This window comes from Mustela nigripes, chromosome 10 (genome assembly GCF_022355385.1).
Source record: "Mustela nigripes isolate SB6536 chromosome 10, MUSNIG.SB6536, whole genome shotgun sequence".
NCBI lineage: Eukaryota > Metazoa > Chordata > Mammalia > Carnivora > Mustelidae > Mustela > Mustela nigripes.
Window position 1 is genome coordinate 32,448,168 of NC_081566.1, and position 21,370 is coordinate 32,469,537.

The 21,370-nt window shown below is 43.4% G+C and overlaps 2 protein-coding genes across 5 annotated transcripts in view; one reads left to right on the forward strand and one right to left on the reverse strand.

Annotated features, from left to right (window-relative positions):
* The window catches only part of C10H1orf74 (chromosome 10 C1orf74 homolog), a 29,316-nt gene extending 27,479 nt beyond the window's left edge, over positions 1 to 1,837 (forward strand). Inside the window, exon 4 of the transcript XR_009406627.1 lies at positions 1,508 to 1,837. The gene's annotated coding sequence lies outside the window, so the exon portion shown is untranslated. The remainder of the gene's footprint in view (positions 1 to 1,507) is intronic.
* Positions 1,838 to 7,877: 6,040 nt separating this feature from the next.
* The window catches only part of HSD11B1 (hydroxysteroid 11-beta dehydrogenase 1), a 64,160-nt gene continuing 50,667 nt past the window's right edge, over positions 7,878 to 21,370 (reverse strand). For all 4 annotated transcript variants that reach the window (XM_059412978.1, XM_059412981.1, XM_059412977.1 and 1 more), the window contains 2 exons: positions 10,133 to 10,276; positions 7,878 to 8,437 (listed from right to left, as the gene is read on the reverse strand). In XM_059412978.1, the coding sequence (XP_059268961.1) occupies positions 8,220 to 8,437; positions 10,133 to 10,276 (362 nt within the window). In that variant the 3' untranslated portion in view covers positions 7,878 to 8,219. The remainder of the gene's footprint in view (positions 8,438 to 10,132; positions 10,277 to 21,370) is intronic.

The window sequence follows — 21,370 nt, forward strand, 5'->3', positions numbered from 1 at the left end:
CCCAAAGTGGGGCTCGATCCCAGGATCCTGGGATCATGACCTGAGCCAAAGGCATGAGGCTTTAACCCACTGAGCCACCCAGGCGCCCCTATTTTTATTTTTTTCTTAAAAGATTTTATTTATTTATTTGACAGAGATCATAAGTAGGCAGAGAGGGAGGCAGAGAGAGAGGGGAAAGCAGGCTCCCCACTGAGCAGAGAGCCCGATTATTTTCATTTTTTAAATAAGTTTTAAAGTAGAAAAATAAACACCTTAATCCTACTCCCTAAACACAACTTAGTTTCATATTTTTCACGTTCCCTTCTATTTTTTGTCTATATGCACTTCTTTTTTACATATTTCAAGTGTAGTGAACCTATAATTATGTGTTTGTTTTTCCACTTGCTACCAGAATTTTTTTTTCAGATTTTTACTTTTTCTCATATTTTTACCTTTTAGTGTTGGTTTCCTAATGTTGTTTCCTAATGTTAATGTACCCCAATCTGTTTGGTAATTTCCTTATTATTGAACAGTAGCTGTGTCTAGCTGACATTGCTCAGGATAATTATTAACCCCTGGTAAATACAATTTAATAGCCATAAGGAAAATGAGTCTGAGTTATCATAATTTTCTCTAATTGCAATCATTAATTCAGCACTGTGATAACTTTCAACCTTATAACAGGATTACTTTGTAACTTTGTAAATCACACGGGTCACAAGCTCCGAAGCACACATACTTCCCGAGCAGCAGCCGCTGCGGGGCGGGGGTGGGGGGTGGGGGGTGGGGGGTGGGGGGGTGCGGGGCGGGGCAGGGGGGTGTAGCCCGGCAGCAGGAGCACTCCAGGAGGGCTGCCGGGATTGGAAGCCTGGCTTTACCCTTCACTTCCTATTTCAGTTCAGTAAATTACTTAAGGTCTTTGCATCTCTGGTTCCTCCTCAGTAAGATTGCAATGATGATCATACCTACTCAATGTGATGATTTTAAGATTTGTTGTATAACACTTATGATGTGCTCAATAAATTCTGTCACTACCGTCATAGTACACCTGCAATTTGGAGCATCTGCCCTTGTGACTTTTTAGCGGTTATAACCAAACGGACCCTCCATCAGACCTGCAGTTGTAGGAAAGCGAGGTAGTTTCAATGCAACAGTGTGTTTTCTCTGATACCGTTTCATAAGTATATCCAGAGGCTAAAAAACATTTCGCTTTGAAAAATTAATAAACATGAAGATCTTCTCCGTCTATGGGATGATGGCAAAAGTTAAAATATGTACTTAAAAAAAAAAAAGATTTTATTTGTTTAGGGGCGCCTGGGTGGCTCAGTGGGTTAAGTCTCTGCCTTTGGCTCAGGTCATGATCTCAGAGTCCTGGGATCAAGCCCGTCCTCACATCGGGCTCTCCGCTCAGCAGAGGGCCTGCTTCTCTCCACCCGTGTCTGCCTCTCTGCCTACTTGTGATCTCTCTCTCTCTCTGTCAAATAAATAAATAAAATCTTAAAAAAATTTTTTTTTACTTATTTGACAGAGAGAGACACAGTGAGAGGGGGAACACAAGCAGAGGGAGTGGGAGAGAAGAAGCAGGCTTCCTGCCCAGTAGGGAGCCTGATGTGGGGCTGGATCCCAGGACCCTTGGACTATGACCTAAGGCGAAGGCACCACCCAGATGCCCCCAAATATGTAAGTTTTTAAACTCACCCAACTCAAGTCAACTGACCATCCTCTTTTATAAATATGTATCATACAACTGTATCAGGAAGAAAAACATTTGATGTACCTCACAGTGCTGCTTCAAAGAAGTGTCTTGTATGCCATTTAACTTTCATTTTATATCAGACTGAAGCACATGTATTCTGAAATAAATAATGTGGACACAATAGCACCTACCTCATAGGGCTGTCTTGAGAATATAAGTGAGTTCATATTCATGCAATAGAATAGTGCCTGAACATAGTAAGTCCTATGTTTGCTAATAAAGTGAAGTAAAAAAACAAATTGTCCCAATGTGATGAGACTCTTCTTAGTTTCTGCATGAAGTAATTGATTATTTGATTCATGTGGAGATTATAGAGAGGAATTGATTTTTGTTTATAAGGAGATTGTTGTCATTTCTGTTTTAACTTTTACAAATACTACTGCAAGTGAGCATCTTCTGGCAGGAAATTCTGTGTTCTTCTTCTTTTGAACTACTGCCTTTAGGATAAAATCCAGGAGTGGGTATGCTGGAGCAGTTTCAAGAAGAAGCGGTCTAGTTCTGATGAGGAAGTTTTGCAGGAAGTGGGCAGGAAGGAACAGAGCGAGGGTTTGGGGCCCTGTTGGAGATGGCAAGGTCCAGGAACTGCTGGGAGGTGAGGGGCTGTCCTGCCTGTTGCAGTACTGCTGGCTGTTTGTAGACAGGCAAAAACAGGGTGGTGTGGGGCAAGGAATAAAGGGCTGGAATCTGATGAAATGACTTTTAGATCCATCTACACCTTTTCCTTGAAATGAGAAGTTGTTTTGTCCCCATAGTAAGCCTTTCCCAGTATTAGGGTCTAGGAGTCCTTTATTTCTCAAACTAATCAAATACGTTATACACACCAAGATCTGCGTTCCGTATTAGGGATGCAACAATGAGTAACAGAAAGTAAATACCTTTAAGGAAGTACATAAGACAATTTTAAAGGTAAATTTAAAGTCTAGTGAACTAAAGTGATTGATGGATACAGAGAATTATAGAGGCATAGGGTAAGGCTTGGGAGAGTACCCACCCCAGCACTGAGGACAGGCCTTGGAGGAAGGGAGGACACTTGTCCCAGAGGAAGTCATGGTGGAGCTGAGTCTTAAAGGACAGGTAGGAGTTAAATAGACAATAGGGAGAGTGAAGAGCGTTCGGGGCAGAGGAGATAACATGGGCAAAGGCCCAGTGGGAAAAGAAGGGTGGGTGCCTTCAGAGGTAGCCAAAGTCCTTGGACATCACTTTAAAGAATTGGGGTTTTCTTTGTACCATTTTCCTCAAGGATGGCTTTGGATAAATGCTAGCCTGCCGTGGCAGCCAAGAATCTGCCTTGATTTCCCCATTTCACCTTGGCATTTCTTTCCCAGGGAGGCTCGCCGCACCTTGCTTTCAAGGGTGACCACTAGCTGTCGCTATTGAACAGATCTAGCGAAAAGCCAATGGTTTAGGGCCTAACCTGGCCGTTAGGGCCGGGAGGCCCCACCAGATGCTTGAGTCCCGCCCCGCCGCCAGCAAGGTGTGTTCATCCGCCCTAAGCGGTGATTCACGAGAAGGCACGCAGTGTCGCGGTGCTGGTAGCGCTCCCAGAGCGTGAACTGGGGGTCAGAAACCGTGGTGATGTGCGGTACAGCACCAACAGTCAGCCACTGGGTGGCGCTGTGCCCACTCGACGGCAAACCCCGAGGCTTGTGCAAAGGAAGTCTTTGGTTAGGCTGGCCTGGCTCTGTGTCTTGGGGTGGAGTAGCTTTTCTTGCCCTCGGTCACCCGGAGTTCAGAGTGCCACAGGACTGTTCGAGGACAGTGTGAGGTCCCGAAGCACGCCCACTCAGCGTCCCAGGGCAGCCAATCACAGCACAGGGAAAGACCCAACACCGCTGACCTCGGCTCTCACCAGTGTGGGTCTTTTGAAACCCTCGGGTTCCTGGTCAAGGGACATGTCAATGTGTCCTCCCCTTTGGCTGCTGCTTCTATGCCATCCTCCCCAAAACTCCTATCTCCAAAGCCTCTGCAACTCAAGCAGGTTGTTCATCTGGCGCTTTCCTATTTTTTGAGAACTGATTTCCCTGCCCCTCCCTGTGGTTTTACCTTTTGCTCTAGGATCCTGTCCTCACCCGGTGTGTTCTGGATCTCTGCCGACTTAATTCTGCTTCTCCTGACTTTCATGCCTGTGGGCATTGGTGTCCTCAGTCCTGTTTGACCTTTTTGAAAATTCTCTTTTCTCCTTTGGCTTTTCTTTTCACATTAGCTCTGTACCAACCTCTGTCCCCCCTCCTTAAAAACTAGGATTTAGACACATTCTAAGTCTACCTAGAAAACGTCTAACAGCTAAGAGAACTTAGGTTTTTAAGAATTGCTGAGGGGGGAGGAACTAGCACATTGGGATAGCCTGATTTCCCTGAGCATTCCCCATGACCTGGTGACCGTGTGGCGTGTGATGGAGATTGGAGAGTACTGAGATGTTGACAGCGAAGCAGAGTTGCTGGAAACATCCCCAGACAGGATATGCCCTGAATCAAGGTGGGCAATGTGTTTTCTCTGTTCCCTTAATGCTGCAAATGAGTTTGGTTTACGTACGTCTCAAGAAATTAAGGGATGCTTCTGGGATTTGATTAGCATACATTCTCCAGTGCTGGAAATGGGGCACAGTGGAGACGAACTTGGGTCCTTGGCAAATTCCTTGGACAGCAGGCAGTGGTGGGGGAGGCGGGGGAGGTGGAGAGGGTAGGGTAGGATTCTACCCTACATGTGGCCCCTTGAGAGAGCAATGGGTCACCCTGAGCCACGGGTGCCTGCTGATGCTCTCACTAATAAGGCCTGGCTAGAAGCATCACACATGCTGACTTCTTTCTTTTAACATAGCTTCAGAGCCGAGCTCTGCAGCAAGTCAAGGAGCTACTAGATGTGGGGGGATGTGGCAACTTCTATTTATTTTTTATCTTATCTTTTCATGATTTCTATTTTTGTCTATGCTTTATGTTAGTAAATATTACATGCATATATTATATAAATAGTAACTGTATATCTGTTAGAAATCTGTACGCCTAATCATGTTTTAATAATGAAGTATGCGATCCCAAGTTTTGGCAGCCACAACTCGGGAGCATCTTTGAAGCTTGCCGTCGACTCTGGGGGTGGGTTTGCGATGCTGGCCTACAGTAGGCCAGCCAAGGAGAAAGGCCCAACTTATGTTAACAGATGTGGTGGTGAAGTGGGAATTAACTGTCCTGAGAGGGAGCTCTCCAGGAACAGGAGATGGGATGAGTCACTGTCTCTGAGGTTACCTCGGGGCTCCCTGCTTCCTCTTATCTAGGGTCTTCCATTACACTCTTAACTGAGGAGAGGGAATCATAGCTCCTCAGAGTGGAGTTTGGAGAGGCGAGAGCCCAGGGTGCTCTTCAGTATGGGGGTGAGGAGGGTGTGGGGGGAGGGCGGGATTAAATTAGACCTCGGAGGTGGTCGGTGGAACTGGATCCTGTCACCAAGGTCAGGAACCTGGCATCTAAGGAACAGTGTCCTTCTGCTCTCATTGTGGATTTCTTTGTTTCTGTCAGGATTTACATATGTGACAAAGACTTCTGGTTCCTCATAGACCCCAGTTTTGTTGGGGGTAAGTGTGGGCTCAGCTGAAAGCTCCATTTCTCAACCTCTCTTGAAGGGAGGGGTGGTCACACGACGTGACTCGAGCCCAGAGGATGTGAGCTGAAGTCCTTAGATGGGGCTTCCCAATTTGCTGTTTATCAGGGGGCAGATTCCGCTGGTGTGCCTCTTTCCCCCTTCCCTCTTCCCTTCCCTGAAACAGCATGATGCTGAGTTGGAGCCACTATCTTGTAACTCCACGGTGACAAGGAGGAGGATGGATGGTTGAGTGGAAAGACGGAAGGAGCCTGGCTCTCCGAGGCCCTGGTCGGCCCCTCTTGGACTACTTGTGAGGGGAGGAAAAGTAATTTCTACTTGACTGAGCCACCTTCAGTGGGGTTTTCTGGTATTCTCAGGGGAGGGCAGGGCTAGTGAATGTGCTAGTGAAAGAGAGAGAGAGAGAGAGAAAAGTCAGTTTGGGGACTTGCACACAGTTAAGACTGTTGACTTCATGCAAAATGCTGACTCCCTGAGAGTTCAAGAAGGTGAATATCCCCCGTCTTTGGGAGCCCTTGCGCCCCCAGCCTCCTAGCAATGGAGTAAAAGCTGACCTGTTACTTTCAAGTCCTTGGAGGAGGGAAGAGGCTTTGAGCTGGGCCTTTAAGGATAACTAATTCTGTCAAGAATGTGGGATGGGAAAGTCGGGGCGCGGTGCTGGAGCAGGCAGTACAGGTTTGGGAGAGCTGACGGTGCATTTCTCTTCTAGTACACATGCAGCCATGTGACCCCCTGGCTCGAAATTGACCAGGTTGAGAGTATTTACATCAAGGAAGCAAGCAAATGCTTCTTTTCTCTCTCTCTCTTTTTCTGGAGAGCCAATTGTTAAACATTTACCAACACACCCTTGGAAAGACCAAAGGTTTAGTTTATTAGTTACATAAATATTGTTACATACCTCCTCTTGCTTTCCCCATAAGTGAACAGAATCAGGGAGCAGCTGATTTATACTAAACATAGGCTGAAGTGTGCCTTTAAGCGGAAGAGAACCCTAAAAGTTCAGACTGAAGGCAAAACTAATTGGAAGCTGGCTCTGGCCATAAATTTGTCATCTGACCATGTTTCTGTCTCAATGTTTACCGCCTTTCCTCCTGACCAGCCTTCCACCCTCCTCCTGTTGCAAACCTGGCTTCTTGCCCCATTTGTGACACATGCAGAGGCCCCTGATTCTGGGACTAGCACAACAGTTTACCACCCGCTTCCAGACACTTGATGATCTTCTCTGATTCAGCACTAGTGTGCATATCCGTTGTGCTGTATGGTCAGAAATCTGACTTCACATTTTGGATCTCTTTTCTGGCATACAGGTGCAGTCAGGTCTTTCCTGTTCCCTTGTACTGAGCATAGTCTGGAAAGAATCTCTTTCTAAGAAAAGCCCAGCCATATTCACCCTCAGTGCTAGCTCCTTGTCCAGGTGGTTGGCAGGCTCAATGGATTCCAGTCTGTTCTGCTGCCTGGTCATTTAGATTAAGTGACGGGGAAAGGAAATTTCTCTGGTGCATCTAATCCCATGTCTCGTGTCCTAGTATCTCTTACCATGGAAACCCTGCATTTGGGGATGTTGAGTTCATGCTGGATAAACCCCATCTATCCCTCCAGAACATTCTTCATTCTTTCCTACTGTGCTGTCCATGAGGAAGCTGACCTGGGTGGTTTATATCAGTCTGCTCCCTTGACCCTCTGGTTAGCTAAGAGGAAATATTAGCAAGAAATTGAAGGGAGGGAAGAGAATGAGGCTGGGGTGTTTATCCCCTCCACATCCTTCCTGCATAGTCCTAGCTGGGCTGGCGGCATCCTGTAACTGAATGTCGTAGCTCCTGTTCTGTGATGCTCTGTGAACAGCTTCTATCTCTGGATTCTTGTAACTGTTCTTTTTGTCCCTAAGGTGGGACCCACCACAAGACACTACCTTATCCTTTGTGATTGCACTATAACCTTGTCCCCACTTCTGTAACAAAACCCCTGTTTACTAAAGCCTACTAAAATGATCTAATTTGCCCTCTTTTACCTGTTGGGGACCTAACCAATACCGGGCTTTGCTGAGTCGTTAATATAGCTGATTTCTGTTTCCTGTTTGGTTGTAGTCAGGTGATGTCTGACAAGTGTTTGATAAATGTTTGCTGGATAAAGAAATGGCGAAATGTGTAAGCGGGAGGATGGAACTCCATTCCCTTCTCTCCAGACTTCTAACACACAGTGGAGAGTTCACACATAAAGTGGAGATGCCTGATGCAGTCTAAGGGCAATCAACATGTTTACGTTGTGTGGCTCAAGTTCCCAGGGACTTCCACTTCCATGGCTTGCCCTAGTGATTTATACCCACCCAGGTATCCTCCCTCCTTGAGGAGCAATATAAAATAATATAAAGAGTATCTGAAATATACAATATGGTATGGACATGATGTCCATTAAATGGAGAACAGGGTGATTTCTGCAACTCAAAAACAATAAGAAGGTTCAGACCACGAGATACGAAATGAACACTGAACATTTTCGCTTGTGTGGTTTTAAAGGACCTTACTGAATGAGCTGAACTTAGAGCTACTAATCATGAATTTACAACATGGATATGACCTTTATTATAATTAATATTGTATGGATCATAATCTTATATATGAGGTAAATTTGATAGAACTACCTTTTAATTATACCTGCGGTTACTATCCGTTTCGCAACTGCAGATTGCCGTGGCTCATGGCATTCATTATAATTAGGTTTCTACTGTGCAAGTGTTAGAGGAACTCCTTCAAACTGTGAGATGTGATGCGTGATTTACGACTCTCGGGGGCACCCATTTGTCTCTCTGGAGATGCCTTCCTGGACGGAGCTCAGATAGATATCAGGAAGAACAGTTCCAAAGCTCCCCCACCATGCTCCACAACTAAGGAAGTGCTTAGTTGTTGATAAATTTGTCCAAACTATAACTTCTTAAGGACAAGAATTCCAGGATCTTCCTCCCTGGATTTCCCAGCAGGAGATCTGTCCAGACTGAGTTGTCATAGTACACTTCCTCTTGACGCAGAGCTCCCCCTTTGATGATTTCCAGGGCACATTCTTCCTTGGGAGATGCATCAATGTTGATGATCCCCGAAACGGCCTTCATGGCTGTGTCTATAGAATGATGAGAGAAGAGTGGGGTTATCCAAGACCAGTAGAGTCTACAACATGGAAAGTCTGCAGACAGTAACAGCTTAACTTCGAGGGGCTGTTTGCCAGTGCTTGTTCTATAAGACCCACAGGCCCTCTCAGAAGACTGGGCCCGCATTTAGGCCCTGCTGTGCAAAAAGAGGCTTAGAGTTCATGTGGACCCTGTGTTCCTGGATGAAGATTTGGTGGGGGGTGCACAGTTAGAGGGGATTGAGGGAATTAAATCACGCTTCTCTCTTGAGTGTTTTGGTTGGGGTGAGGGAGTAATATGGGGGAGCACAATGGGGATAGAAGTTATATCAAGACCCAGTACCTAATGGAAAATGTCAGTGGGCAAAGCCGAGTGCTGTTTATGTTAATGATTTACAAATTTGTAAAAGGAAGAGATGGGCAAGAATCCAGGCCTTTGCTTTCTGTCAACACGAACCACTTTCATTTTGGAAGGGAAGTTACTTTATCTCTTCCAAATTCCCATGTCCTTTTGGATGGCTTCTTTTTCTCTTTCTATCCTCGTTTCACTGTGTGTGTGTGTGTGTGTGTGTGTGTGTTTTCTCTTGTTCGGTAACAACTCCTTAACTTATTCAATTACTCTTCAAAGTTTTCTTCTTGTACCTATTCTACATAAACTTGCATTTGGACTTACAGAAAAGTTGTAAAAATTGGGTATTCCCTTGTAGCCTTCACCCTGCTTCCCCTAATTATAACATCATGCGTTACCGCTGTGCAAGTGTCAAGGTACATTGTAATAAGGGCAATTTTACTAACTAAAACACAGACCTTATTTTTTTCACTAACATCCTTTTTATGTTCCAGGATCTTAGTCAGGATTAGACTTAGTAATCATTTCTTCTTTTCTCTCCAGTCTGGGGGCAGTTCCTCATTCTTCCCTTGTCCCTCATGGCCTTGACACTTTTGAAAAGTATTGATCAATTGTTTTGTGGAATGGTAGTTTGGGTTAGTCCATTTCTCTCTCTTTTTTTAAAGAAAAAAAAAATATTTTATTTTTCAGTGATCTCTGCACCCAGTGTGGGACTCAAACGTACAACCCTGAGAACAAGAGACTTCATGCTGTACCGACTGAGCCAGCCAGGTGCCTCTGTCTTTTTTTTTTTTTTTTTTTGGGTGATTGCAGGGGGGTTTTGCATTTTTGGCAAGAATATCACAAAGATGATGTTGTGTCCTCATTGCATCATGTCAAGGGGTTTCTGAGGGGCGCCTGACTGGCTCAGTCAATAGAGCATGCAACTCTTGATCTTGGGGTTGTAAGTTTGAGCCCCATATTGGGTGTAGAGATTACTTACGAAAAAAAGAAGATTCAGGATATCAATAGTTCTTATCACTGGTGATGGTATTAAGAATAACAAACTTGTACTTAATAAGCCTCAGAGAGGACAGTAATGGCCATTGAGTGTTCCTGAGGACATAAAGGTTCAGAATAGGGTTAAGTGATGGGTCTGGTGTCACTCGGCCCACTTGGTGGTTAGAATGGAAAGAAGTGTCTAAGGATAGTCAGAGGCGTCCCTGGTGACAAAGTGCTTCAGTAAGTGGAGACTGGTGCTCTTGCTGGCTTTTAGTCAATGACACATGAGTCAAGGAGTTTAGCGCCTCCTTTACTCACAGTGGTATGGCAGGCTGTTTGTTCCACAGTCTTCACCTTACCTGTGTTTATGAGGCCGAGGATACAGAGAGTGATCGACACATTGACCTTGGTCACAGAATGTTCCATCCTGACAGAGGAGAAAAACCCATCCAGAGCAAACTTGCTTGCAGAATAGGGCGCAACAAGTGGGCTAGCCATTTTCCCTAAATAATAAGGAAATGGGTTAAGAAGGTGACCCATTTTGGCTTCTACAGAGATGATCTTTGCTTTATCTGTAGTAGGACTTGTAACCCCTGTGGAGTCCTTTTACCCTCTGAGGCATAGTTTCTCTTTGCTCATATAGAGGCTATCATGCTGTGTTGAATTTCTGAAAGAAAAAAGATTGTTAAGATATCAAAGAAACTTCCCTTGAAGAGACTGGGGTGGAAGGTGGGGTGGGCTGCACGAAAAGCTTCACTGAAGAAAGACTGGTTAGATTTTGGGAAGGGGAGTTTATGAGTGGGACTACAAAAGAGCCATGTAATCCCATAGTCACTAACTGCTACGTCTGACCCAAGACAGCAAAGATCTGAGGGTTTGGCAAGAGCTCTCTGCCAACACAGCAACCTATTATTTGATTTTCTTTTCTATACAAGGGAAATGAAAATCCTTGTCTTTGCTTTTCTGCTTAAAACTGCTTTTCTTACTTTCATCACCCCTGTTCATTCTCAGTCAGTTTGGGGAAGGACATGTGGACATATGCCTGATAGGGTGACCTCTTCATTATACCCTTTTCAAGAGGAGGGATTAGAAGGGGACTGAGACCTTGACTCTTTGCTGAGCAAAGAGTTATAACAGCTACTTTAAAATTTTTGTCTGCTAATTCTAAAATATGGGTCATTTAAGGATTGATCTCCATTGATTGCCTTTCCTCCTAAGTATCAGTCATATTTCTTATTCTTGTATACAGAGTAATTTTGCAGTGTGTTCTTGATGTTGTGAATGAAACATTATAGAGTCTCTGGATTCTGTCATATTCCTCCAAAAGTATTGATTTTTTACTTTTTCTTTTTTCAGGTGGAAATTTAACTTAGCTTATACCCTGTGTCTCTTGCAGTAGGTTCCAGCTAAAATCTCTGTTGAATTCTTTAATCTTTTTTTAAAAAGATTTTATTTATTTATTTGAGAGAGAGACAGTGAGAGAGCGCATGAGCGATGAGAAGGTCAGAGAGAGGAGCCAACTCCCCGTGGAGCTGGGAGCCTGATGCAGGACTTGAACCCGGGACTCCAGGATCATGACCTGAGCCGAAGGCAGTCGTCCAACCCACTGAGCCACCCAGGCATCCCGAATTATTTAATCTTAATTGGTTTCTTGGTATCTACATAATCCATGAGTAATTCAGAGGATAAATGGAAGAGTTTATATATAAAATTTGGTACTGTTCCACTGTGGCTCTTTCCTTTCCAGTATGTTCCCCTATACTTTCTGGATGCTACAGAAACCCTAAACTCTTTTTTCTGGTTCTTCAAGGTAGTAAGATGGCAGTTGCCTATCCCAGATCAGATATGGTGTTAATTGTGGACTGCCCTTCGGCATAAGCTACAAAACTCATCTACTGTCAGTTCCCTGTTTCCCCCTTTCAGGTGTCAACAACTCTCCAGTTTTTGTAAGCTTTTGCTTTTTCTCTCCAGTGCTTTCAATGGTTGTTTTCTATATTTTGTCCAAAGTTTGATCTGGAGCAGGCTGGTCTGTTAGGTACCATTCTGCTGTTATTGGAATTGGAAACTCTATAAACTTACCAAATCAATGAAAGAAAATGACTTATTCAATAAAGATGCTAGTAAAGTTGGTTAACTCATTGAAAATAATTATTAGCTCCTTGTTCTATATCATATATCCAAAAAATTCTAGATGAAAAGTATGGCAGACACTGTTGTTTACCCAATATCCATTTCCCCCTTTTTAATAGTAGAATTTGATTTTTTTTAAACCAGGACAGCAGTGTGTTCAGATAAAAATATTTATTTCCTCAAGATTCCCTTGATCTTTTTTATGGCCAATGATCTAGTTCTGGCCAATGAGAAATCTAACAGAGGGGGTCTCTGGAAAAGATAATAATTTCCTAACGAACTAGGAGGATTCAGGTGACATGCATTTTTAAAATTTTGCCTCTTTTCTTTCATCCTAAATGTACTTCGGATGTGATGCCTAGCATTGCAGTGGTCATTTGTGAACCTGAGGAAAGCTACATATTAGGAATTATGGCACAGAAATGTAAAATGATTCTTGAAGATATAATAAGTCCATTAAACCAACCTTGAACTTATTCCCTGAGAAAAGGGAAGCCCTATTTAGTGTTAAGTGATTATAAGTAGAGTTTTGTTATATGTGCAGCAGAAAGCATCTTCTGACTGATAAAAAATAATTCAATCAGGAAAGAAGATAATATAGGTGGATATTTATCAGATCCTTGGTTATGAAAGATCATTCTAACAGAAAAGTAAAAAAAAATATGTAAAGGCAAAAAATATTTGATGATATAAAATGTAAAACTTCTATATGTGAAAGCAATAGCTATAATAACATCACTATAAAGGTAATGGGTAAATGAGAAACTAGAAAATAATTTAGAACAAAAGCTTAATATCTTTAATCTGAACTTCAATTCTTAATGTATTAACTCTTCAAAAAAATACAAACAAATCGGGCGCCTGGGTGGCTCGGTGGGTTAAGCTGCTGCCTTCGGCTCGGGTCATGATTTCGGGGTCCTGGGATCGAGTCCCGCATCGGGCTCTCTGCTCAGCAGGGAGTCTGCTTCTCTCTCTCTCTCTCTCTCTGCCTGCCTCTCTGTCTACTTGTGATCTCTCTGTCCAATAAATCAATAAATAAATCTTTAAAAAAAAATACAAACAAATCTCTCCAACTCCATTCTCAATCATGAGTTTTGGTTTGGAATTACTCTACAGTCAAGTTCCAGGAATGGGTGTGTGTGGCACAAGATGTCCAACCAGAGTATCTGATACCGCTTGGTTGTTGACTAGTCTAGGACTGGACCAAAGACTCCGTGAGGGCTTCAGGACACATTGTTGGTTGCCTAACCAGAATTTACTTCCCCTTTCTTCCTCTGTAACCGAACCCCGATTGATTTCATGTTTCTACCTGTTGTAGAGACTGCTAGCATGCTCTCAATATATCTTTTGTTCTTCTTCTTTAGTAGTGGAATCTCTGATGTGTGTCTGGGAAAATAATTATCTGGGATAAAATCCACATTTCTTAGCTTCTTTGAGCCAGATGTTGCCAAATGACTAAGTGCTGTCCAATAGGTTGTAAACAGAAATGTATCATGTGATTTCTGGAATATGTCCCTAAAAGAAGAAATCAGTCTCTCCCTTCCACTCCTTCCTCCTTCTTGGTGCCTAAAGGTAGATATGTTGGCTGTGGCTCCAGAATTACCTAAGATCATGAAGTAGAAGCCACATGTTGAGACTGGGAGAGCACTAGAGAGGAGGGAAACTGGGTGACCATGGAGCCTCCCTCCTAGCCCTACCTCCAGGGTACTGCCTACCTCCAGACTGATTAACCTTTTGACTTATTTAATCTATTGCTGTTTTAAATTTTATGCATTAGAGAGCTGAACCTAATCCTTACTGAGAGTCCTTACTTTTATGCTGCCCATGTTCCAAAGGAAAGTTGATACCATCTCTAATGCTAGGGGTGGTATAATTGATTTAATCCAATCTCCTGGCCCATAATTGACACAGGAATGAGCATGTGCTCCATTTTCGACCAATGCCTTTTTTTTTTTTTAATATTTTATTTATTTATTTGACACACAGAGAGAGAAATCACAAATAGGCGGCAGGTTGGGGGGGAGCAGGCTCTCCACTGAGCAGAGAGCCTGATGCCGGACATGATCCCAGGACCCTGAGACTATGACCTGAGCCGAAGGCAGAGGCTTAACCCACTGAGCCACCCAGGTGCCCTCAACCAATGTCTTGAGAAGAATTTTGTTGGAGAGTCTGAGAAAATTTTTTATTCTTCTGGGAGAGTTTCTTAAAGTAGCCATTTTTTGTTTCTCTTCTACCAGACAATTTTGTGCATGAATATGGGGGCTAGGATTACTGCAGCTATCTCACTGTCAGCCTAGGGATGAAGCCACACATGGAAGAGAGCAGAGTCAAGAGAATCATAGGGAGTGAGCTTGAGCCAAGTCAGCCTTCAATCTGGACTTCAGTTACGTCAAAAATGTTTTCTATTGTTTAAGCTAAAAATAGACCAAATTATTTATGAGAATAGCATAGTGGGGGCACCTGGGTGGCTCAGTTGGTTGAGCAGTCGACTGCCTGCAGCTCAAGTCATGATCCTGGAGTTCTGGGATTGAGTCCCGCAGCAGGCTTCTGGCTCCGCAGGCAGTCTGTTTCTCCCTCTGACATTCCCCCTCTCATGCTTGCTCTCTCTCATTCTCTCTCTCTCAAAAAAATAAATAAAATATTTTTAAAAAGAAGAGAAAAGAGTAGCATAGTGGTTAAAAACATGAATTCTACAATTAGATGACCTGAGTGTGAATCCCAAGTATGGCATTTCTTAGTTGTCATATGTGGATAATAATACTGCTAAGCTGAAATGTAATATACTCAGCTCAAACTCTGGGACATAGAAGTATTTAGTAAATGTGATTGCTATTAGTATTCACATTTTAAATTTGTGAGAAAAGTATGAGCTATTCAAAAGATTATGTTGGGACAAATAGGCTATTTGGAGAAAAGTACCCTTCTAATAAAAGAATTCAAATTAGAGAGTATATGTGGAAAGTAAAATAACAAAATGAGGGTCAATATATGATCTCAAGGTAAGAGATACTTTTTTAAAAAGACTGTATTTATTTATTTGACAGAGAGAGGAAAAAAAAAAACAAACCCAAAAGAAGGAGGTACAGAGGGAGAGGGAGAAGCAGGCTCCTAGCTGAGCAGGGAGCTCGATTATGACATGGGGCTCGATCCCAGAGCCTGGGATCATGACCTGAGCTGAAGGCAGATGCTTGACCAACGGAGCCACCCAGGTACCCCAAGAGATGCTTTTTAAAGCATGAAATCAAAGGCATAGATAATGAAAGAATATATAAATAGGTTCAAATATACAAAATTTTAAAGGCTGCTGAGTTCTGGAGATGCTCACCATTGTCTTTTTTTTTTTTTTTTCTTTAACCATTACCTTTCTACAAACATACCCTTCAAAAAGATTTTGCCTTCACAGTCATAGAAGAAGGTGAGGCCAGTGATAGCTAGCACGCACAATGGCTTAACATCCATCATGGTCTCTCTCAAGATATTGAAATAAGTGATGCAAGGATTCTAATTAGCTGCTGTTGGATTTTGAACTAAAAAGTTGTGTAAGGTTGGGACTGGGGTTGCCATTTCCAGCCATGGAAAAGGATAAGCAAACAGACAAACGGCCATGTGGAGTAGACAAACAAAAAAATCACAAAAATGAAGATAATAGGAGCTAACACTTATTTAGCTCTTAGGTGCCCATCTCAAGGCTAGACAATTGCCTGACGTTACAGAGTTAATGAGTAGGAGAACCAGGAGCCAAATCAGGATTCAAATTCGACTCTAGTGGCCCACAATTTCAAGCAGCAGGAGATAGCTCCTCAGAAGAAGCCACTGTTCTTTTTTTATTTTATTTTAATCCCAGTATAACAAATGTATAGCTTTATATTAGTTTCAGGTGTCCAGTAGTCATTCAACAATTCTATACATCACTGAGTCAGAAGCCACTGTTATTTATCTGAGTATTTTTCCGAAGCCATTCCTGAGTTGGTGAAGATTCTCTCTGCTTGACAATTAAGCCCCCAAATAGGCAAAATTTATGAATAGCGTTACTATTTTCCCTTCTAAGCTGACAGATGAGCTACCCATAGGGCTAATCACTTTTAGTCCCTTTATGTTAGTTTCCTAGGGCTGCCATAATAAGTCGCCACAATCTTGAAGGCCTGAGTCCACAAAAATGTATTTTCTCATAGTTCTGGAGACTACAAGTCCCAAACCAAGGTATCAGCAGGGCCATGTTCTCTCCAAAGTCTCAAGTGGAGAATTCTTCCTTGTTTCTGCAAGCTCCTGATGTTTGCTGCCAATCTTAGGCATTCCTTGGCTTATCAATGCATCACTCTGATCTCTGCCTCCATTTTCACATGGCCTCCTCCAATTCTGTCTCTGTCTTACTTTTCTTATTAGGATACTTGCCATTGGATTTAAGCTCACCTATATAACCTGGGATGATCTCATCTTGAGATCTTTACCTTTATTACATCTGTAAAGACCTTTTTTCATATAAGGTCACATTCACAGGTTCCAGGTTGACATATCTGCTCACTCTTCCCTTTGAGATGATAATAAAGATATTGACTGTATTATTTGTCCAGGTAGCAACAGGGATGCAGAAGAAAGAGACCATGTTAACCATAGTCTGAATTCCTGTAACAGTGATTTTGGTCCCATTAAGGGAGCTTAGTGTATCCCACTTTCTGTCTTTAATTATGCCTTAGCTTCTGCCAAAGCACAAAAAGATATTAAATTGTTTTGCAGGAGAAAAGAAGAGATTTTTGGTGGTGGTGGTGTTTTGTTTGTTTGTTTGTTGTTCTCGAGAGAAGAGAGAAAGGGAAAGAGGAAGAGAGGAGAGAGGTAGAGAAACAGCCAGACATGGAAGAAAACCTCCTGGAAAATTCACCGGTAGAAGCATGGTTTAAAAAAATATATTTTTTAAAAGACTTTATGTATTTAAGAGAGAGAGAGAGAGCAAGAGCACACAAGTGGGGAGAGGGGCAGAGGAAGAGAGAGAAGCCGATGCCCCACTGAGCAGGGATCCTGAGGCAGGGCTCAATTCCAGGACTCCAGGTTCGTGACCTGAGCTGAAGGTAGACACTTCACTGACTGAGCCACCCAGGTGCCCCTAAAAAAATATTTTTAAATGGTGAAGAAATATATTGAATTATTAGACAAGGGTCAAGATTGAACAAATTCTGTTGAAAACTCTAACTTTTACTAGGAAAACTACGCATGAGGTAAACGGCAACTGTCTTTCTCAGTCATTATAACCAAATTTTATATCTTAAATTTTGTGACCTGCTATTGATCTGCAAACCTTTAAACCAGTAATTCTCAAATTTATGGAGAGATGGGGCACCTGGGTGGCTCAGTTGGTAGAGCACACGACTCTTGATCTCAGGGTTGTAAGTTCAAGCTCCATGTTGGGTGTAGAGATTACCTAAACATAATAAAATTCTTAAAAAAATATATGGAGAGACCCTACAGATTTGAGTCTACTCCCTTCTCAGAGTCTTCTAGTTTGTTTTCTGGAGTAGAGGACTGTGTTGAGAGGTTCAGTAGGAAAGAAGGTCTTTATCCATAAAGGATATTTATGGTGGCCTTTGAGGGTGGGTGTGGGAGCAGGAGATGCATGGTGACATAAACTCATTGAACCTGATCTAGGAGCTCCCAGAAGAAGTGGAGAGGGAAGTTCTTTGGAAGGGGCTTCCTGAAATCTTATGATAGCAGCTGGGTAAACTATCATTAAATTATGAGTCACTGTGTCTCTTTAAAGCCCAAACTAGTGTGACCGGGCAAACCATGTGTCCCAAATCTAAACTGGATATTTATGTGAAGAAAGATATTGAACTAACCAGGAAAGTTCAAACTTCACCTTCAGGAGGTAGGCTGTGAATTCTGCTTTGATGAGAGAAGGTACAGAAGGGCCAGGGATGGGTGGGAATGGCTTGTATAAAGACTAGAGGTGGGGATGGGTCACTTATAAGAAGAAGCTAGTAGAACAAGAAAAATAATAACAACACAGTTCATTATATTTTCTTCTTTTCAAAAGTATAGGCTATTAAGTACTTGTCCAAAACCCACAGGGCCTGATGTGTTAAGGAATTCAGAATTATTTTTGGAATTTAGGAGGTGGTATGGGGTTTATGGTGTGTACTACATAATACCCCCAGTAGTCTGAGGAGGCAGGTTGTAAGTAAACATATGATTATTTCTGCACTAAAATATTTGAAAGTTCACACTGAGATAAAAGCTTTAAGTAGCTTCCCTTCAGTTCAGGTTAAACTAACTATAGATAATTAATTACGGGGGAAGAAATCCTTAGTATTCAGAGCTCCTACCCCCCTCCCCACCCCTAATCCTATCCTCTACCCTTCACCCCCCAGCCCATACCTTTTTGGATTTTGGAGTTGCAGATAAAGGATTTTGTGAACCAGTCTAGGCTCACTAAAGAAAAGCTGAAACATTTCAAAAAGTAGAAAAAAGAGAAAAGAAGGGAGAAAAATCTCCTAAGTGCTCACTATTCCAAAAACAACACTGCTGCATTTCATTCAAGTCTGTTTTCTATTCATGGAGCTGTTCTTAAAGTTTTCTGTATAACGCAGATACGCTTGTGTGAGGGAACCTCTGTGTTCTGCTATACGTGAAATATATTTAGAAGTTTCAGAAAGCTCAAAAGGGCAAGGCCCCTCTAAAAACCCAGATTTTTATTTTTTAGAAGGGTTCCATGAGTTAAGGGGCCCTGGCCAAGATGGAATAAATAACATGTAACAGGATGTTAAAAATTGACTTCTGTTCTAGTTTCAGCTGAGGTTCAAAGGCTGAGAGCAAACTGGCAAATGCCTTTGTCTTTTGAAGCAAGGTTCCAGACTACCTGTGCACTTACACAGCATGTGGTAACACAGATAAGCAAAAACCTGAAAAACCCCAAAACCAAAAATGTGTTTGCAGCATGTAGACCTTCATCCATCCTGAGGGAAGAAAGGGACTGAAGGCGCAGAGGCCAGAGGGCATGGAGTAGGAAGAGGATGTTGAGCTGACTCGCCGTGACCTTCTAAGGAGAAGGGGTGGGCCTTCCCCTCATGTCCATTCTTGTGAAAGAAGCTCCAAGGGCACCTCATGGAGAGCTTGTCCCAAGGAGTTTGAGGAGCATCAAGGACTGGGGTTTGAACCAACCCAAGAGGTCTGCTTACTATGGGCAAGGCCACTGCAGAACGGGTGCGAACTGTGTCGGACAGAAGGGAAGGAAGGCTTCCTGTAGGAAGCTGGACATCCAGCCCCCACTCGGCTTGCTGCCACCGTAGGGGCTTTGTCTTAACACTCATCCCTTCTTCCCCAGAGTCATTTCCAATCCTGTCCCAAAGAGCAGCCCCAAGTGGTGTGTATCCCCCTGTATTCCCACTGAACTCCCAGGGTCAGAGGGAAATACATCCCATAAGCACTCGCTGCCCCAATCACAAGAAGAACCAGCAGTGTTCCAGCAGGGGCTTCCTAAAGATACCCACAAAAATCCCCCATGCAAGAGCCAGATTTGGTCATGCTCCCAGCTCCGACAGCGTGAGCTTTGAACGTTTGCTGTGGCCAGAGCTCAGTGGTATATTAACCAGGTGTCAGCCAAGGAAGGCCTCACCTATCCTGGACCTTCCTTCTTCCCTGTGCTCACCTCTTTTCTTTTAAACAAGAGGGGCTAGAGGGAGCCTGGTAAGGGAGGAAAAACTGAACGCATCTCTCCTTGCTTCAGCAGGCTCAAGCTCTATCAGGGGAGAAGCTTTAGTGAAATTACTCGTGACCGGACATTTTAATTACTGAAGTGAGACCTTTCTTGAGATTGGAGGCAGCCAGAGGATCTTTTATTAGCCGACAGCACTGCCCTCTGCCTGCCATCACATCCAGTTTCAGGGATGAGCTAATGCACAAGAATAAAGTTATTTTCTGACTGCAGACCCCAAGATTCACTTGTGAACTACCAGTTAGAAAGCAAAGTATGATCTTAATGAAATCAAATGAACAAGTAAATAAATGTACTAATTTGCGTGAAACTGTCATGAAACTGAGGGGGTAGAGGCCTGAGCTCTTCTGCCCAAGGGTAGGTTTCGTTTCCGGAGGGGATAGAATGGAGCCATCGGGGCAGAATAGATGTATGTTAGCTCGGTTTCTCTCCTGGGAAGTTTTAGACCGCTGAGAAACAGAGCTCTGGCGATCATATTTTCTGAAGAAAATATGGGACATGGAGTCTGACAAGTAAGAGTGCAGACTTTGTGATGAATAGGACATACTGTTTGCAATTAGCTCTGTCCCAGAAACGCTGGGACATAGCCACCGTAGGAACAGCAAGAGCCAGAGGGCTGGCAGCTCAGCTGTGTGCTGGAGCTTGTTAGTGGAGAAGAAGAGGTCAAAAGCAGGCCTCAGGGCTTTTTGTTCATCCACTCCACACCCTCCATCCCCAACTGCCCCGCTGAGATTTTGAAATTACAGTATTTCCATTTCAAAGGCAGATTTTCAACTGAATTGAGAGCTCCAAAGAAAGTGTGCAGGGTGGAAAAACTTCATTTCTGCCCGCCTTCAGACTCTCAGAGTGACCCCAGGCAAATGCGCCACATCTCCCACTGAGCGAACCCCAACACAGGGTTCACCATGCCTTGGTGGCTTCAAGGCTGGAACTCATCCCAGATCTGGCGCCTTTTATCCAGCTCTTCCTAAAAATATTTCCTGAGCTGGGCCCCTGAGGGTCTAACCTCTTTAGTTGTTTGGGTTGAGTTGGGCTCTAAAGATAAATCCGTCTTTCTATTGCAGGCTTTGGAGAACCTGAGGTATCATTGTAAACATTGGGACAACCCACAGTCCCGTGAAGCAAAGGGAATGGATGGTGATGCCAGGGGGGTATGTTGAGTGAGAAGAGAAGAGGGCTCAGGGTGGAAAGAATCTTAAGGAAACCAAGAGTACGACTTCGGGATAAAGAGAACTAAGCAAGGCATCCTGGGTGGCCAGGGGACATGACACCTGGGAGGTGGTGTGATTTGGCAGAACACAAAAGAGGAGAGTACATTATTGAAACGGTGCAAAATGTACCAGAGATAAGTAAGATAAAACCTGTTACCTAGGTTTTGCAAGATGACTTTGACAAAAGCTTTTCTGTGCAGGTACGGGGCCATGAAGCGTGGCTCCTCCTACTGTCCCGATCACATGAGCACATCTCCAGAGTAGATTTCAAGAGCTCGCACAGTTGCTGTGCCTGATCATTTCCACTTGCATTACCTAATCACCCATATCTGGCCAAAATAGTTGTGCTTGGAGAAAGGAGAGTGATCATCGTCCTATGTGTTCCTCCACTGCGGATTAGGGAGGTATTTGCATTTCCATCATTAAGAGAGGCTTTAAGATTACTTGGAGAGCTTTGCAAGTGTCCACAAGAGTTTGGGAACTAGTTGAGTGCATTGTGGGATCAAATGTACCAATGAGTATCAGGCTTCTCAAAAACCAAATATGGAGCCCAT